Source organism: Dermacentor andersoni, chromosome 1 (assembly GCF_023375885.2).
Source record: "Dermacentor andersoni chromosome 1, qqDerAnde1_hic_scaffold, whole genome shotgun sequence".
NCBI lineage: Eukaryota > Metazoa > Arthropoda > Arachnida > Ixodida > Ixodidae > Dermacentor > Dermacentor andersoni.
The window spans coordinates 70,387,838-70,405,948 of record NC_092814.1 but is presented as its reverse complement, the minus strand read 5'-3'; the positions used below and the strand labels follow the sequence as shown (position 1 = coordinate 70,405,948).

The 18,111-nt window shown below is 41.3% G+C and overlaps 1 protein-coding gene across 3 annotated transcripts in view; it reads right to left on the bottom strand.

Annotated features, from left to right (window-relative positions):
- Positions 1-1,453: 1,453 nt before the first annotated feature.
- rtet (major facilitator superfamily domain-containing protein rtet) overlaps positions 1,454-18,111 on the bottom strand; it is a 33,835-nt gene continuing 17,177 nt past the window's right edge. For 2 of the 3 annotated variants that reach the window (XM_050193674.3, XM_050193676.3), the window contains exons 10-12: positions 14,931-15,021; positions 11,933-12,070; positions 1,454-9,576 (exon numbers count right to left, since the gene is read on the bottom strand). In XM_050193674.3, the coding sequence (XP_050049631.1) occupies positions 9,464-9,576; positions 11,933-12,070; positions 14,931-15,021 (342 nt within the window). In that variant the 3' untranslated portion in view covers positions 1,454-9,463. Of the gene's footprint in view, positions 9,577-11,924; positions 12,071-14,930; positions 15,022-18,111 lie in introns of those variants that run through there. The other variant, XM_072286032.1, reaches the window with a different exon arrangement.

Here is an 18,111-nt window from a genome sequence, read left to right as displayed (position 1 = left end):
GCATTCTGATTTCCCAAAAGCAACAAGTTCAAGCAAACCTTCTTCAGGAGAAAGTGTATGGCTACTGTGTTCAGGGACAGCAATGATGTTATCTTGGTGTAATTCATGGAACGTGGCACGACCATCACTGCAGCCTCGTACAGTGCGACTCTTTAACGTCTACGAAAGGCAATTCAGAACAAGCCAAGAGGAATGCTGTCATCAGGCATTGACCTTCTTCATGACACTGCACAGCTGCACAGTGCAGCTGCAACAAAGAAGCTCCTGCAACGTTTTCAATGGGAAGTGTTTTATCCCACACGGTACAGCCCGGACTTGGCTCCCTCTGATTACCATCTCTGCAAACAGAATTGGCTGAAAGCACAGCCAGCTGCCTTCTACGACGAGGGTATAGGAAAGTTGATATCACGCTACGACAAATGTCTCAAATCGAAGCGGCGACTATGTACAGAAGTAGCTGGCAAGTGTATGTAAATGTTGCGAATAAAACAGTTGCCATGTACACTACTGGTTACAACTAGAATTCCAGTGACAACAAGCCACATAGATGCTTCGATAAAGTCCCGATAAATGACACCAACTATGAAAGGGCATCCCTTGTGAGAAACAATGGCATCCACCGCGAGACACATTTGCCGGCATTTTTCTGTTCATCAGTGTTTCCAGTTACATTACGCATTTCCTTGAACAGAAATGTTGTGGGTTTATTTTGTCCAGTGTTTCAGGGTGTGATCACAGAGGCTGTCTTGCAGATCTTTGAGAACAAATATCTGCTTGGTCTGCCACTAGGAACTTCAGCATTTGAGTCGCACTGGCTTGCATGTTATATTAACGTGGCTATGTACACGATGCAATATGCAATAGGGCCTGCACTTCCACTACTAATGAGGTCTCAGTGTCAGCTAATTGCTCAATTTCCCATGCTGAAAGACATTTAGCATAAATGCTGGCACATGCATATTCTTATGTAATCCACACATTTTTTTCTTGGCTGGCGGTAACACTTGAGTCTAGCTGACGTGAAAATGGGGTAGTTACAGAGGGCCCACTATATTTAAGAGCCACAAAGAAAAAGTGAGGTTTCAGCCTGTGTAGCTCCCAGTGCACTATGGGGTTGTCACATGGCCTTCATTGAGAATTTCATAACAGAGCAATGCAATTAGTTGACACCAGGACCTCGCACTGCTCAACATATAAGGCAAGAAATATTGTAAAGCTGCTTCTTGAACACAAAGTACGAACAGCCACAAAAGTCAGTTTCTTGATCTGTATTACTGCTATTGAAAACTTCTGCATATAGGCATCTGTACACATATGGGCGACGACTGCATTTGCTTAAAACCTGTGGCTTTAAACAAACAGTTCATACAAGGAGGGTTTAAGAGGTTTTACTGTCCTCCTTGCCTAATAGAGTGGCTTTCCATGACAAAAACAGAAAACATAGAGGCACAAAAATATATATAGTTTCTTTATTGCATGTTCATTTTTTCAGCATGTAAATACAAATTTTCTCAGAGTAGGTAACAACCGCACTTGAATGCTGTATGCATGACTATGCATCACAGAGGATTCCAGTGCAAAATGCATTGCTGCAAGACCTGTTTCAACAGAGTATGTCTTCTTAATAAATCTCCTAATGCAGGCTGTTCACTCCTGCAGGCTGTTCACAAACACACAAACAGTCCTGTGGTGTGGTTGTATGACAAATGCAATAATGTATGAGCATGTGAAAGCACATCACAAACCACAAACTTCATGATAATTAAGGCACAGCACCATCACCTATATCCATTTTGACCTGGAAGACAATCTCTACCATAAACGATGCCATGGCAGTACAGAAGGAATGATAATTATTAAGCACTCGGTCAGATCCATACATTGTATATTGTTTGGGCAACTTTTTCTTTTCTTTATAAAATATATATTTTTGTTCATGGTGGAAAAAGGAGAGGAAAAAAAAGAAAACTTTGGTGGCAAATTTGTTCTTGCTTCAGAGAAACAAGAGTAAAATTTTGCCAAAAGCCTAGTCAAAACATGGCGCAAGTCTAGGCGTTCAAGCCTTTGGTCACAATTCTGCATACCTGCAACCAAGCCTGATGCAAGGAAAAGCTGAGTATACAATGGGAAGGGCCTGTAAATCACAGTCTCTGCTTTCCATAGTCAGCCTCACACCAAATCACTCTCGCTGCACATTTTCAATAACACCATCCGAGCCACAGGTCACAGCCTTGTCAAAAATGCAATAAAGCAGCTCACATTTCATGAATTTTCTGCTTTGAAAAAGCAAAACAAAACAGTAGTATTGTATGCCTTTTAGGCAACCTAAGAGAGTCAGTGAATTGTGCACTTGAAAGGGAAGAGTTGTCATCCACTGGGGAGCAGCATGAAACTGGGAATCCTGTCATGGTTAAATCTTTCCGTACATAAATGTTCCTTCAACGAGAAGATTTCCACAGAATTGATGTGGCCATAAACGGAGCTTGACAAACACCTAAGAGATAATTCCTCTAGCATTCCTGTGAATTTTTTTCCCCTTTTAATCTAGGTATGGTACAGTGTTAGTAGTGTGTTCAGGGAGGGCCAGTGGCTGACACTTCTCCTGTGGATGTAGCCTTTCAGCATGGGCTGGATGGAAGCCGCCTTGTCTGCGCCGACACGCTCTGCAATGACCACTTGTTGCATTGGTTGCACTTGTGAATGTTTGCATATTTATTCATTAATTTTATTCAAGGTCCTCACAGGCTCAGAAGTGGAGTATTGCACAAGGGGAGTTAGGAAAGGTTAAACATAACGAAACTGAGCGGCAGCGAACTCATTACATAAGATTTAGCAGTACGAGATCAAATATTATACAATGGTTAGTGCTATAAGTCACAATTGTTGCTTATACATTGTTAGGTTGCAGAAAATTAACTTAGCAATTCTTATAGTTACATGACACACAAAAAATGTATCAAGGAAAACCTACTCCTTCCTTTCCAGACACCACTATATCACAATACAATACAGATGTCACAATACGAAAAATTACATAGTGAGACTGCTTACTTCATATCTAGGAGTCACAGGATCAAAAATGTATTAGATATAAAAAAAATATTTCCAAAATGGTTAATAACTTAATTATGCAATTCATTAGAAAAATAACATATATCAGCAATTCTTGTAATTAGTGAACTAACCATTAATCAATGAATTAGCAAAACTTTCACTGCTTAATAAATATTTAGCTAGTTAAGCAACTAAAATTAACTCAATAAGTAAGTAATTCATTAAGCGCAGACAGCTCTTTATATTGCAGTGACAACCACTGTCTATAATTCAAGCGGGAAACACACAGGGAAAGCAAGCCTTTATTTTAAATGAATGCATCATTTAAACTACATAAAGAAAAAAAAAAGAAATGGACGACAAATTGTACAAATGATGGTGGAGGTGTTGCTGTCGTGTGGGCTGGCATCCAAGTGCCGTACCTTTCCACGCTTACTGCCTCGTGTCAATGCATGGCAGGCACCGCTCCTGAACACACTAGCCTTTTCTAGTATAATGTAGTTATGGCTCTACATCCCCTTTAAGCCTTTCAGCACCACTGACGTAACAGTTCGTTTCTGTGTTTCTGTTCTACCACATTCCTTTTGACATTCCTTTTGTCGGATAGGAATGTGAGGAGAACACCAGGAGAGCATTTGCCACTACTGTTAACCAAAAATAAACTGTTCAGTTAGTTTTATGATCTCCAAGAAAAAATCTGATACTGAAAGGGTTAAGGATCACCAGCTGCACACTCCACAGACATTAGTTTTTTTAAAGACAAAGAGTACTATAGTGCAAGCACACAGAATAACACGTGCTTTCACTGGTTGCCACAGTTATCATGCAAGAAAAAAAAAATGCAGAACTGATGCACAAAAATGCAAAAACTGGATCTTCCATTGATATAGACACAGTGACAACAATGTCGCTGCACAAATAAATATCCATGCTAAATAAAGCTTTTCAAAACAAATTGTGAGCATTTAAGAAGTGTAAATTAAATCCTCCTGAAATGTTAGGCCTATTTCACATCATATTACAACGACATGGTGCTACGACTGGTTTTATTGTACAAGATTATGCTTCTTTATCTGAATATTTGTGATGAACACTTTGTTGGCACATCCTGAATCGAAATGACTGACCCTAAACACCACAGCACTCATCAAAAATATCATAATGGATTTGTGAAGAAACAGCTAACACCACGTAATTGACAGAAAAGTAACTGCTGGTGACCAGGAGTCAGAGGTTCAATACAAAACAGACAAATGTCAGTTGAACATTAAAGCTCAAAGAGCCCTTGAAACAAGCAAGAAAATAAAAATAAAATGGAGCGGTGCTATACACTGAAACACAGTGACATACTAGTGGCAGAAAATTCACAAGACATTGACAGATTCTGGCTTGACATGAGCCAAACTGCAACAAGCATTTTCTTATTTGTCCCGAATACCCAGAGAACTTTTTTTTTTGCATACACTTCTGGCTCTTTGCACTCAAATTGCATGCTAAGAACTATATAGAATTTCTCATTATAACAAAAGACCAAATTACCAAAGGACTATTGCAGATAGTGTGAGAACAAAGGCTGTATTTGTTTAAATGTTTCTAATCTTTGCACATATACCAATTCTTGGCTAACACTTCTATTTTTACAGAGAAGAAATTAAGTAAAGGAGTGGCGGAACATAAGATGGAAAGAAAAGGCAACCCTCACTTTCATGAGAATCCTGAACTTATCAAATGATAACACATTTAAGGATAACGTTCATTAAGAAAAAGTATTGTGAACACCTTCAGGCCGTGTAATGCATCTCCTAATTCTAAGTGTGACAATATACAGAGACAACAAAACGAAATGCAAACAACGCAGCAATAACAACTTGCATGTCTTTTAGGCCTCCCCCCCCGCCTTTAACTGTCAGTATCAAAAAGTTCCAGTTGTACAATTCAAAGTTGCAAAGAGTTACAAAGATCAACATATAATGCACAATTATGAAAAAGAAATGAGGGTATATCCATACTCAATTTGTGCTTTGAACAGCTGAGCCCCTCTGTAGGTTGTCTATTTCTTCTATTGGACCCTGTGTCTTCTTTCTTTAAGGTCTCTAAAGTACAGATGCATGCAGGGCTATTAGCAAGTGCCCGTTCTCCACAGTGCACCCATTCTTCTTACATATAGACAAAATGTGCACCACTAAAAAAAGGGCTCACAAGAGCCACAGAAACCCTGACACTTGCTTATCACTGCCATGTGCAACTATGCTATAATAAAAAAAAATAATAATTACAGTGCAGCCCATGAGCAATGGACATCACTGAAAATTGGTGTCAAGCACCAACATTATGCAGTAAAATCTGGGTACCATAGGATGACACATCTGTCCCGAGGCCTCCCCCAACCCGACTGACAAACATAAAACATTAAGACTGGTCCCACCGATTGTTGCCCACAATCTACTTCACAAGTAAGCAACCATTTTAGGAACACTTCTCGAGAATTTGTGACGAGTGACAAGGGCAGCCGACTTCACCCTTGGTGGCATTAATCAAAGGCCTACCACGATGACGAGACCATTAGGCAGCTTTCAAGTGTGGAGTTGCAAACAACTAGGCAACATACCGATTATAGAAAAGGGGAAAAGTAGCACCGTGAATGATGTTTATCAGTGAGCTCAATACATTGCATTTTAGGTCCAGTCAGACATTCTAAAAGCTTTTCACACTACAAATTCTGCAAATTAGAAGGGAATACAGGGCCCAGGTACAGAAAGTGACATACAGGGCAAGATAACTTGCCAAATACAGCACAACATCCCTTGCCAGATTTCAGGCCTCAATTAAACAAGGTTAAATACACTTGTCCTTTCTTATCTGGCCCAGTGCTGGGAAACAAACACTTATTCATACAGACTGCTCTTGTGTAGGTCGAGTAGCTTATTGACCAGTGATGACTGCAAGTTGTTAGTGGTGTGAAAGCAATTTTGATAGCTTTGACCAAAAATGAGGCAGCAGCAAACATGCAAGTTACAAGCGGGCAGAAAAAAAGTAGTTCTTTTGTACTTTGGTAGACTGATACATTTCACTGGAATAGATTAAATAAGCTTTTATACACCTCCCCAACAAAAGCTTGAAGGCAAGCTAAGATTTGAGACTGGGCTACATGAGACATCTCCTTGTATAGCTGAAACCAGCTGAATGAAGCAGGTACATGACACTTCCTCTCACAACTGCCACCATGCAAAAAATTCCTGCCTTGGGTGCCTTGGAAGGTCTAAACACTGCAAGAGTACTGTTCATTTTTGTTTTGTGTTTCCTATCGCACATCTGCTTTATTAAACAAGCTAGCAAGAAATCTATCCCTATGTGGCAGTTTGAAGTAAGCTGTCAGCTTGAATGTCAAGTACAAAAACTATTGGCATTTTTTGACTGAAACACATTATAAAACACTTCAATTAGCGCATGAGGACAGGAAATGGTGTCTGAATAGAGCAGTCTAGGCTGGAATCATAAGTAAGGTATACATGGACAATTTTGATGTGACATTTATAATGAGGAGCAATAATGATACCAATTACGGGAATGGAAACAAGCCACCCTTATCACTTTCCTTTACAATGTCATCTTCAAGCAGAAATTCCTAACAGTTTCAGCACAATTTGAGGAACTACTGTGCCCTTGAATGAGTCAATTGCAATTTCAGCACATGCCAATTCAACTGCCACATGAGCCCATATGAGGTGATGACTACCCATGAGCTCACTCTTAAATCTATGAAATGTAATGGGCTGCCGTTGTGACAAGCAGGATAAGTAGGGTAACGTTAATAGCCATAATAAAAAGACTACAGTAAACAAACTCTCCACAAATGCATTGGTGCAGTTGTGCCACGGCACATCACAATATGTTCAGTTCTTGACCCCATACTTTTCGTGGAAAAAAGAAAGGAGGAGGAGGGGGGGGGTAATCGAGATCCAAATAAAATGGTTTTCATGTTGATTTCCTGATGCAGGTAGACATGCTGGAATTGTTTTTTGGGCTGAGATGGTATTCTGAAAAAGCATTCAGTAAATACAATTACACTCTCTGTTATTGCCTTGTCACAATCACAAGAAAGTATGCTGACAATAATCACTTTCTTTTTTTGCATTTTTCAACAAGCAGTGGCAGCTGTTGAAACTTCAAATTTTTATTTTGTTTGTTACTTTCTAGTGCAGTGACCAATCTTCAAAAAGAAAACTCTCGCCAGAAAAATTTACTTCGCAACGCAAATAGCACCAGTTAAGTCAGTTCTGTTAAGCCATTGTTGACCACAGCTGTTTATAGCTGCATCAAGGCTTGATCGTAGCCAATACCTTAACTTTCAGCTCCGACTATACATGGTTACAGAGGCCTGTCATCTTTGTGAATGTACAAGCATGTTGTTTTGGTTATTACGCGGCACTGATATTGAGTACACATTTAATTTGTGTTCCCAGTGGCTCACCAATGATCCTTTGGCTCTCAACAACATATCTACAAAATATACTGAATGTTCCCAACAGTTTGGAATAAGATGAAAGATCTTGCATACCACCTGTGGTGTGTCATATAGTAAATAATGTCTTGTTTATTAGTGCGTTAACAATTCCTGTGTGAACCATCCCAGACGTAATATATGGAATGCACAAAGGTTTCCATGCTAGCTCAAAGTGCTTAACTAATCAACTTGCTTTTCACAATCGTATGGCAAAGAAGATCTTAACTACAAGAAATGTTTGTGCGTACATTTTGTCCTTGCCATAGTTCCATCACAAGCCAGGAGAAATGCAGAGCAAAAGGAACCAAAAGATGTGCTATGAAAGATTATAACAGACCACAAAACAGGTTTTCTGTGTACATACATATAGTGTTCAACATGTAAACTATGCATCTCAATTTTAGAGAAAGAAGGCTTTTCCATAGGTCATCTTACAGGCACCAAAACTGCTAACATCAATATTCACCAGAACCATAGTAATTTTCCTTACATGATCTAATGCATATACATTGAAACCATATGTACAGCACATATCATTAGCATACTGAAATTTTGTTTTTTTGATTCCAGTGCATGGATCTCTGTAAACCCACACACAGTTCCTCTGATTTACGCTTTTTCCAGTGTTTCCTCCACATTTTACAACCAAATTGTCAAAAATGTCTTGAACCATGACCTAATTCAACAGAAGAGCTATTACACCACAATTTTACATACCACAGAAGACGTTACAATTAGTACTTCTGTACATGTACATGTTTACCTGAAACTAAAGTCTCCTAGTTTCCAACCAATCAAACAGTAGACAGAATCCATGTTAATACTGCTAAGCTCAATCTCTAATTTCAAATATAACTGCTGTAGATAAACTCATTCCACCAAACCATTAGTATAGGTGGTTGATTGAATAGCAGCACTTATTTGGCTTAGTGGCCAGAACCAATATTATGGCTTTGCGTTGATCGGTGTTATCGTTGTTGGATGCCTGCTAACACTTTAACCAGGTTTTAAAATGAGCAGCCTTATGTAGCCATCTGCTGTCAAGCAAAGTCAACTTGTGCAGAAATGTCATACGTCCCTGATGAACCACCATAAACTGATATGCTTATCTGCTATCACTTACTATGATGACCAGGCACATTTTGGTGTTTCTTAAACAATAATTTCAGTGAGTTAATCTTCAGTCAACTACCGAACACGTACACACATACATTCTAACACACACAAACACAAATGAAGTAATACAACTGTTCAGAGTATAGTTACAGACAATAAGAATGTAATTTCTTTGGGAAGAATTTGCACATAATGCACAATTTTAAGAGAGACTAAAACACAAGATTTAGAAAAAGAAACGATAGGGGGATCTTTGCACGGATTGAGCTAGGACAATAAATAATATTTTGCATTATGCTTATGTGTCGAATAAATTTCAATAACATGAACTGGTGCTGGAAAATTACAACATCGAAATATGCACACAAACAAAAGAAAAATCAACATTTTCGTTTGTTACTAGTATAATAAATGCAAAGGGGTTAAAATAAATGCTTACACAAGGCCAACAGTTGGCATTTCGCAACACTCATACTGGTTCTAAATGTAAACAGGACCACATATAAATTTACCAACAATATCTTTATAAAAAATTAAGTTCATAAGCATAGACAGCAACCCAAAATATGTGAAAACAATCTCTTCAAGGAGGAAGACTAAAAGGGAAGCTGCTATGGTGCAAAATGGCAACAAGATAATCACATGGTAAGTGGCCTTGCAGGCAACTTCTCCACACTTCATAATAATCTAAGCAGACAGCACACACGTTGCCACACTTTTGAAAGACAACTTTCCAAATGCTGCACGATCACTATAGTTGTCTCTTAAGCTATATCAGCAGAGAAAGTCTTATTTGACCATGTCGCCAACTGTTCTGTGCAAGTTCCTGAGGATGAGCAGTGGAAACACAAACAGGCAGCCACCAATGCAGTAGCAGACCACAGGACCTGCCCACCAGTAGACTGAAAGAAAGAAAGCACAAGAATGCTTTTTTAAAAGAGCAGTGAACATCCTGACATCCATTGTGGCAGACACAAAACCCAGGGCAATTACAAAGGCACTAAGAAAACAAGGCCCAACATGCGTAAAACAGTGGCCAAACACGAGAATCTTCAGCCTCGAAGCAATGTTTTTGCACAAAGACTTTGATGTCTTTGTGCAAAAGTGGTCAGAGTGGTCTCACAACTTCGTAATTATGAATCCGATATAACTAGCTCAACCGATTTAATCTTAGGAATACTTTCATGAGAGCAAATTAGACTGGTTTTATTAAAGTTACTCATTAAAAATGTCAAGATCTTAGAGCATGCAATACACTCAAGTGATGTAGATTTGTTTTTTGCTTTAATTGCTTCTGTTATGCATATGTATTAAATAAGCGCAAGTATTCTTTATGGCATGTCTTATGCCTACAGAACACTATGTAAATACAGTGAACTCTCACTTGAGTGAACTTCAAGGGATTGAAGGAAATAGTTCACTTAACTGAAAGTTCACTAAACTGAATATTCACTAGACCAACATAAGACATGGCATACAGAGTCAAAAGTTTGAAGTGCAATTCATGGAGCAAAAGAAATGGCATCCATAGTGTTAGAAATGTGTGAAATGGAATTTGTACATATCAACAAGTACAAGGTTCATAACAGTTATAATGCTGCCTTTCTCACTCAGAAAAAAAAAATCTGTAATCTTCTTCTGCACTTGTACTTTTAAAGCACAGGAAGTAACAAACTGTCCAAAGAGTCAATGTTCTTGTACACTTCTTCTGGCACAGCTTGCTGTTGAGACACAAAGTCTTTCAACTTTCCAATGTACCCTACAACCTCAGCTAGAGTTATAGGGCTTGAAACTGGCTCGGCAGTTGCCTCTTCTTCGTCGCACTCTTCTTCTTCTTCTTCAGGACGAACACTGGAAACAATCTCCAGATTCGTCTGTCCAGCACAGGTAATCAGTGCACTGTCACACTGTGAATAATCTTCAAACGAAGTATCTGATCGTAACTGATAAGTTACGATCAGATAACTGAGTAAGTAACTGATCGTAAAAATAAGCCTCGGTCCTCTGAGCGAGTTCGTTAAACTGAAATATTGACATCTGAAATTCGTTCAAGTGAAACATTTTTGCATAGAATCTATAAGAAAACTGCCGGGGATTTTTAAATAGTTCGTTATTCTGAAATATTCGATAAACCGACGTTCGTACAACTGAGAGTTTACTGTACAAGCAAATCTTAGTTGCTTAGGAAAGGGCAAGCTTTACTTACAAGGGAAAGAAAAGGTCCTCAATAATGATAAGACCATAAAATATGAACAAATAAAGCTTGCAGCACCGCTACAAAAGAATAGACAGAAAAAAGAAAGAAAAGACAAAGATTTAATCTGTAAGCTCCGAGTCATTTCCTTCACTCGACTTAACGTCCAGCAGACATTTTTGACACCTTACAACATGCATTTTGTAAGCTGGTGGCAGAATGGAACCTACTTATGACTGGCCATTTGCCACCATTCGTCTATAGGTCTCACCAAGGTGGTCCTGTAGCATAAAGTTGACCAAGCAGCAGTTTCCATGTCAACACATATTGCTGCTTGGTCAACCATGTCAACACAGAGGCGCTTTTGTATCAATCATGCAAGTGGACCTCCTACACCCATTGCTGTCGGCTCAGTGATGAGAAAATGCCGAGGGTACTATGAGGACTAGCCAACTTCAAAATAATGCCGTAGGATATGCGCTTCAAAAACAACTGTCGATGATCGCATAATGTGCCTTTTTGAGAATGCTTTATTTCTCATCGCATAAATTGGCTAAATTGGCATAAATTGGCAGCAAAAAAGAAGATATGCTACTATTCGTAGCGTCCGTACTATGAGGTGCGTGATGCAGTTGAGCCTTCTTGCATGCAGTGCAGTGGCAGCCTGACGTGGGCTCCGAGTTGACCTTGCGTCGTACTGCGGCTCTAGTTCATGCTACAGATTTGACAGTGGTCATTGCCGTCATAAAAGATAAAATTAAGACACAGGCTTATACTACTGGCCACTGTGTTGTGTGAAAAACAAGCTGTAGCCGTCATTCATCGGCAGCAGTGACGCGCTCGGGCTGGGCGGTTCACACGGCAACGCTGGCCCCCAACCAGCTCACTGCCTTTCCTCCAGCAGTTACTCTTGCAGAATAATCTAAGAATAATTTATAGTAGTATTACTTATATTTTTTCCTGCTGTGAGCCCAAGGAAAAACTGACCAATTTTTCCTTTGATGCTACGATAAGAATGCCTGTGTATCAGAGGCACCATGTAGCCGCACTAACTTGTCACTCACCTGTGGCTGACAGCAATGGCCCCAAAGCACGAGCCAGAGCACCCAGAGATCGAAAGATACCCAGGATCGTTCCCTTTTGAGTCGGTGCACCATATTTGGAGACTAGCGTTGTCAGGCACGGTACTACAGTCCCCGAGGCTGCATCAACAGACAAAACAGACAGAACACTTATTTAATGACAGAGAGATAGGCCCATGTTCTATGCTGGTGAAAGGTCAAAAAGAAACTGAAATTGAAGTGAATAACAACAGTTAAAGTGAACAGATGACATGTGTACTTATGAGCCTAACCCTCCAACACCATCATGCTTCAAATACAGTAGAAGCTTCACAAACAGCAATCGCTTGAACGGAATTGTCGGTTATATGGAACAGCCTCTAAATTGCTTGATTTTATATCTATATAATGGAAAAAGGACTCTCATTAATTGGAACCAAAACTTTTGCAATTCTCAGTAAACAGAATTACAGAAGCAAGCTTTATAGTATTCTTTCTTCAAAAAAATAATTAAATTTTTTTTCTTTCGACACCTGTCTTCTACACAGATAGCCATCCTTAAAATACGGTGGCAAAGCCTCAAGCAAGAAGAAATTTGATAAGATATTTAATGCGTAGCCTGTACAGTCCAGGTAACTTTTGTGGCACTGCCGCCGACTCCATAGATGGCCCAAATAAGAACAGAAAAATTGGGCGCCTTGCTCTATTTAACAATTTGTGCTCCATCAACACGACCTCATACTAATTTAGCCACTGACTCTTGCAGTAAGAGCTATGTATCTGGTTTGCTAAGTTGCCGGTGCCTCCTCTAAACCAAAACTAGCAAAGCCTAGTGAATCCAGAAGCTGCCAATCACGGGACAAACTAGCTGTTATATACACTTCTTGATGCCTAATATTTGTAACATTGTTAAGATGGCGTATTGCACACCATGCTGCACTCCTGCAAATCTCTCACTTAACAGAGCTTCGTCTCATCGGAACATATTCATCTGGTCCCTTGAGCTTTTGTTTAGTGAGTAGTGTATAAATTTTGGGTCACGTAATGGGCCTAACCCTCCATCATTCACTTTTCAAGTACAGTGAAACCTCGTTAAACCGCAGTTGGCCGGAGCTCGGAAAAAGTATGTACTAAACGGTAGTACTGCTTAACCGAAATAGCATAAGATCGCCCACTTACCTGTCAAAAACGGAACTTAGAGAGAGTGCGATGAAAGGGGAAAAAAACATGCAGTATTTATTTACTTCACACGACAAACGTGTTATTTTGTTTGGTGCCGCGGCAGCCTAGCAGCAATGACAGCGGCCTCAAACTTGCTGAAGCTGTGAGCCAGCTTTTCAGCCAGCCCCCTCTTTTCGACAAACACTCGCACGGCAGATTCCTCGCTGGCGTTGCATATTCTCCGTGCACAGGCGTGGTAGCGTTGCAGAAATTGCGGGGCACCTTTTCATTGCGGGGTGCTGTCCTCCTTGCGACGATTGCATTCATGAGGCTGACGTAATGCGCAGCTTCTGGCACTGTCGGGCCTGAATCGTCCGTGCTGTCGCTTTCCGTGTCATCCTTATCACTGTCGCTAAGCGACGCTTCGGCAAAAACAGAGGCAACGATGGCGAAAAGTCGGACTTCGTAGCCGACATCTCTTCGCGGTCGCAGCAGCGCTGCCAATTAACTTCTTCGCATCCCAAATGCCACACACCATGGTCAACAATAGACCCATGTCGCGTGCCAGCGCAGACTTTTCGGGTCACGTTTGATAGCACGAACGATGTCTAATTTTTCTTCGGTGCTAAGCACCCGGCGTCTTTTTTATCAGAGTTTCAGCATGATGCAAGCTCCCGCTTGCACGACGCCACAACGCTCTCTGGCACGGCGCCGAAATTATGTTGATGTGGCTTCATGCGCAAACGCACAGGGCGCTTGGAGGACGTTGTGGTGATCTCTGAGGCTAGTTGTTCTGCCGGGCTGCCCAATGGAGACGATGCACCGCCGTGTTTACGCGACGAAAAGTGGAAACACTACGTGTTAACCGATATGTACTCAATAAGCTGGCACGGTTTATGCAGATACAAAACACATTATGTTCAATGGCCGCTGAGTCGGGGATTAGACTTTACTACTTTTAAAGCGAAACTACTGTTTAAGCGGGTACGGCTTAACGAGGTTTTACTGTATAAATTTTGGGTCACCTAGCGCTATAGCTGTGTTTCATAGTTTGCGGCACTACGCGATTTCTGCTAGCACTGTAAACTGCAGGCAGCAACAGCAGCAGTGCTGCACACATTTCAGATCTTATGTAGAATGGTGTGTGTGCAAGCACGCAGCTACATGACCCATTTAGTCTCGTAGGCTTCACAGTGATGTGGGAAAACAGAAGAATGAGACAGGCCAGGGCTGCTAAGTGCCAAATTTCATGCTTGAAAACATGATTTTATCACTTCCTAAACAAAAACAAGGACCCTTAGAGCAATGTCTAAAAAGTCAATTTGAACAAATTCGGTTATTAAGCACCATAAGAGAAATTACTACCAATAGGACAGTAGATCACACCACGACTGGTTTCATATGGACAGTGCACACCACTACTGGTTTTGCCCGAACCCTGGCACAAGTACAAGATCTAACATCTCACACACTCTTCCTGTGTTTCTGTAGCACCACACAGGGTGCTTGCAGACCTATCTCTCCTTTACATTACGAACACTGAGCAAATATTTTTCAGAACGTTGCAAGCAAGAAAGCAGGATGTGCCCTTTTCCATGTGCTTTCAAGCAGTTGCGGACTCTTGCTTAGAACAATGAGAGTGCATCATGGCCATACACAAGGAGCTTTTGTTGGAAATGCCTACACTGTCTGAAAGTACAGGGTCCCAGTTCTAATGATGTTGGCCAATAATTAAGAACAGCAGCAGCAATACGAGAAGTTCTAGATGTTTTTTTTTTTTTTTTTTCGTGAATGTTCACAATTACCAAGCTCATTCAAAATCAAAACTGGTTGCACTTACAGAAGGCGTACAACATGAGTCCGCAGTATAAGACATATGGACTCCAGGACACACCAATGATGATGAATGATGGTATGATCATCATAATCCCCTGCAGGAAACAAAGACAATGGTGGAATTTTTACAACACTTATTTTTTCATCTATCCTTGGTGCCATATTGCACCAAGGTGCCCATATTAGTCTTATACTGCGCTGTAGCTACAAGTGATAATAGCCTCACAATATGGTATTCATGATTGTTTCAGGTATAACAAGAGAACTTATGTATTCTCTTTTTCATATTACAGAGAACCTTGTTTCATTGTTTTCCTTATTCAAATTAAAATTACATCATGTAGTACACAACAAGAAAATATTTCTTAGAAAGCACTGCAGCACTGCATAATAGTACATGGAGATAAATCTATGTTCTCAGAGACCCCATTTCAATGGCTGGTACCATCACGTATAAACAAATTATTATACACATCATGAAGGAATTAAAAACCAAAATACAACGAGAAAGACTTGAAACTTTTTAGATCCCCAGAGCACTGGAGCACTGTGCATGAAACACGGGCCTGACAACACAACCTGCAGTGAGCACCACTCAAACAGAGAATAGCAGCCCATATACAGCCCATATATGTATAAGCGCTGAAAACTTTTTCCTTTTTCTTACTTTTCTCCCACAAGTTTTAAGGGCTTTTCAAATATGCCAAAAATATATTGTGTACCTAGGTGTGTTCAAGGCCGCAGGTGTCCATGAGATTCGAGAACCACGATGTTAGGACCACTGAGAATTGACACTATATCGTGCAACCTACGACGATCAGCAAAACCCGCAGAGGGCGGATAAATGAACAGATCTCTTAGGCATGTAGGGCCTTCTGGGCTGTACTTTTCAATGATAAGGTAGCCTCGCCGCCTATGGGATTATCTGACTGAGCAATGTCGGATGCTCGGTTGCAATAGTTGGAAATTCGAATCCTTCTATTCTTTTTTTTTTTTAGTCTGCCGATGGTGAGCTTGAATGAATTTCACCTCCTCCAGTGCACTACATCTGCAGGCTTGTAGCGATGCCTGGCACCGGCAAAAGATGCAGAGAGTGAGTGGGGCTATACTAATCCAGGTACAGTCGCCGACCGATTTTCCGGACTCCAAAAATTCGGACATGCTCGATTATTCGGTCTGCTTCGTGGCACCGCCATTCTCCCCATAGACCATAATGTATAACAACTGGCGAAAGTTCAGACACCTTGCAACCTCTCGTCTGATTTTTCAGACACTCCTTGAGCACCGATCAAGAGCACCATCGAACGCCATTTTTGTTTTGAACGGAGCCTCCTTGCTGCCCCACGAAGTGGCGCTACTGCAAATCCCCGCTCATCATCATCGTTTCTGCCTGGTTCGATAGAATGGCTCTACAGCAGTTCCTGTTTCAGCTTAGCAAGCCATGTCAAGACAATCCAGCAGCTGATTTGTTTCTTCGCGCATGACGCTGCGACTAGGCCACGTTTTTCGTTTGTGCGACTGGTGTCGGCATGGTGGTGTTTGCTTTGTGTGCTGTGTCGAGGTTCTGGTGATCCAACGCGGCATACGGAAACACCGCGTCAAGTTTCTAATGGCGCCGACAGTGCCCGTGCAGAGTGCGCTGGGGAATGCCGGCAGGCGGGTGCCGGGAGGCCCAAGATTTGTCGCCTTCCTATGTGCTCCTTACTGACGCGGAAAATGTTCTGCCGAGACCTGCGCAGTGGTTGCATTGTGATTCCGAACACCGTCTCATTTGACAGTTTCACAGGTACACTGCTGTACTGAGATGCGCAGAACTCGACGACGGCGAGATCATTCGTCAGGTTTCTGCTGCACCGCCGGACGATGACTCTTGAGTCAGAAGATGACGCACCATGTGATACGCTGCCGTCGCATGCGGAGCGTGTACAAGCAGTGACTGTGCTTTCAGCCGCCGTATGACTCTCTCCGAGATTCAGGCTTATCTGATTGCGCGTAAACGGAACAGCGTGCATCGACGCATTCACGATTTCTTCAAGCCTACTGCCGAGCCCAAATAAGTGCGTGGAAATGAAGGGTTTCATTTTTTTTTTCTTAATCTGCTTTTTCGAACACCTGTTTATTCGGACATTTCCGCAGTCCCCGTGAGGTCCGAATAAACGGTCATCGACTGTACAACCAAATTAGGAAGGCCCACTAAGCTCCAACAAAGACACTCCCTCACCAGAAAAGAAATTGGCTTCCCAGGTGCAGTATTCAGCCACTCCCTCCCTCATGATTCCTACAATTAACCCATGGCCCTCAGTCCCCAGCAGCTGCGGAGCGCCTGACCAAGGCGGCGGTCAGATCTGTAACGCAGCATAGGGTGCTAAGAATCTCTGGGTCTGGACAGGCCGCCAATGGAAATGGACCCTTGCAACCTTTAACACCCAAATTCTATTGAGTGAGGCTAGCTTAGCAGGACTCTCTCTTGAGGAACTATCAGACATTGTTTGGGATATCATTGGCCTTAGTGAAATTAGAAGTACTGGTGAAGCTTATACAGTGCTGACTAACGGCCATGTTCTCTGCTATAAAGGTCTCCCAGATAAGAGGCAATACAGGGTAGGAATCCTAGTCCATAAGGACACAGCGGGCAATATTGATGAATTCTACAGCATTAATGAGAGGGTTTCAGTAGTCATAATCAAGCTTAATAAGAGGTATAGGTTAAAGGTAGTACAAGCCTACGCTCCAACATCCACTCACGAAGATGAAGTAGATCAGTTTTATGAAGATGTTGAATTAGCTATGAGAAAAGTGCAAACTCAGTATACTGTAGCAATGGGCGACTGCAATGCAAAAGTGGGAGAAAACAGGCTGGTGAACAAGCAGTTGGCAACTATGGTGTCGATGGTAGGAACGCTAGAGGAGAGATGCTGGTAGAATTCACACAAAGGAATAAGCTGCCAATAATGAACACGTTTTTCGGGAAGCGTAGCAGCAGAAAGTGGACCTGGAAAAGCCCTAGTGGTGAAACAAGAAATGAAATTGATTTCATACCTTTTGCCAATCCCAACATAGTGCAGGATGTAGAAGTGTTAGGTAGGGTAAAGTGCAGTGATCAGAGGTTAGTGAGGGCTAGGATTCAACTCGATTTGAAATGAGAAAGAGTAAAATTAGTCAAGAAGAAACAGGTCAACCTAGAG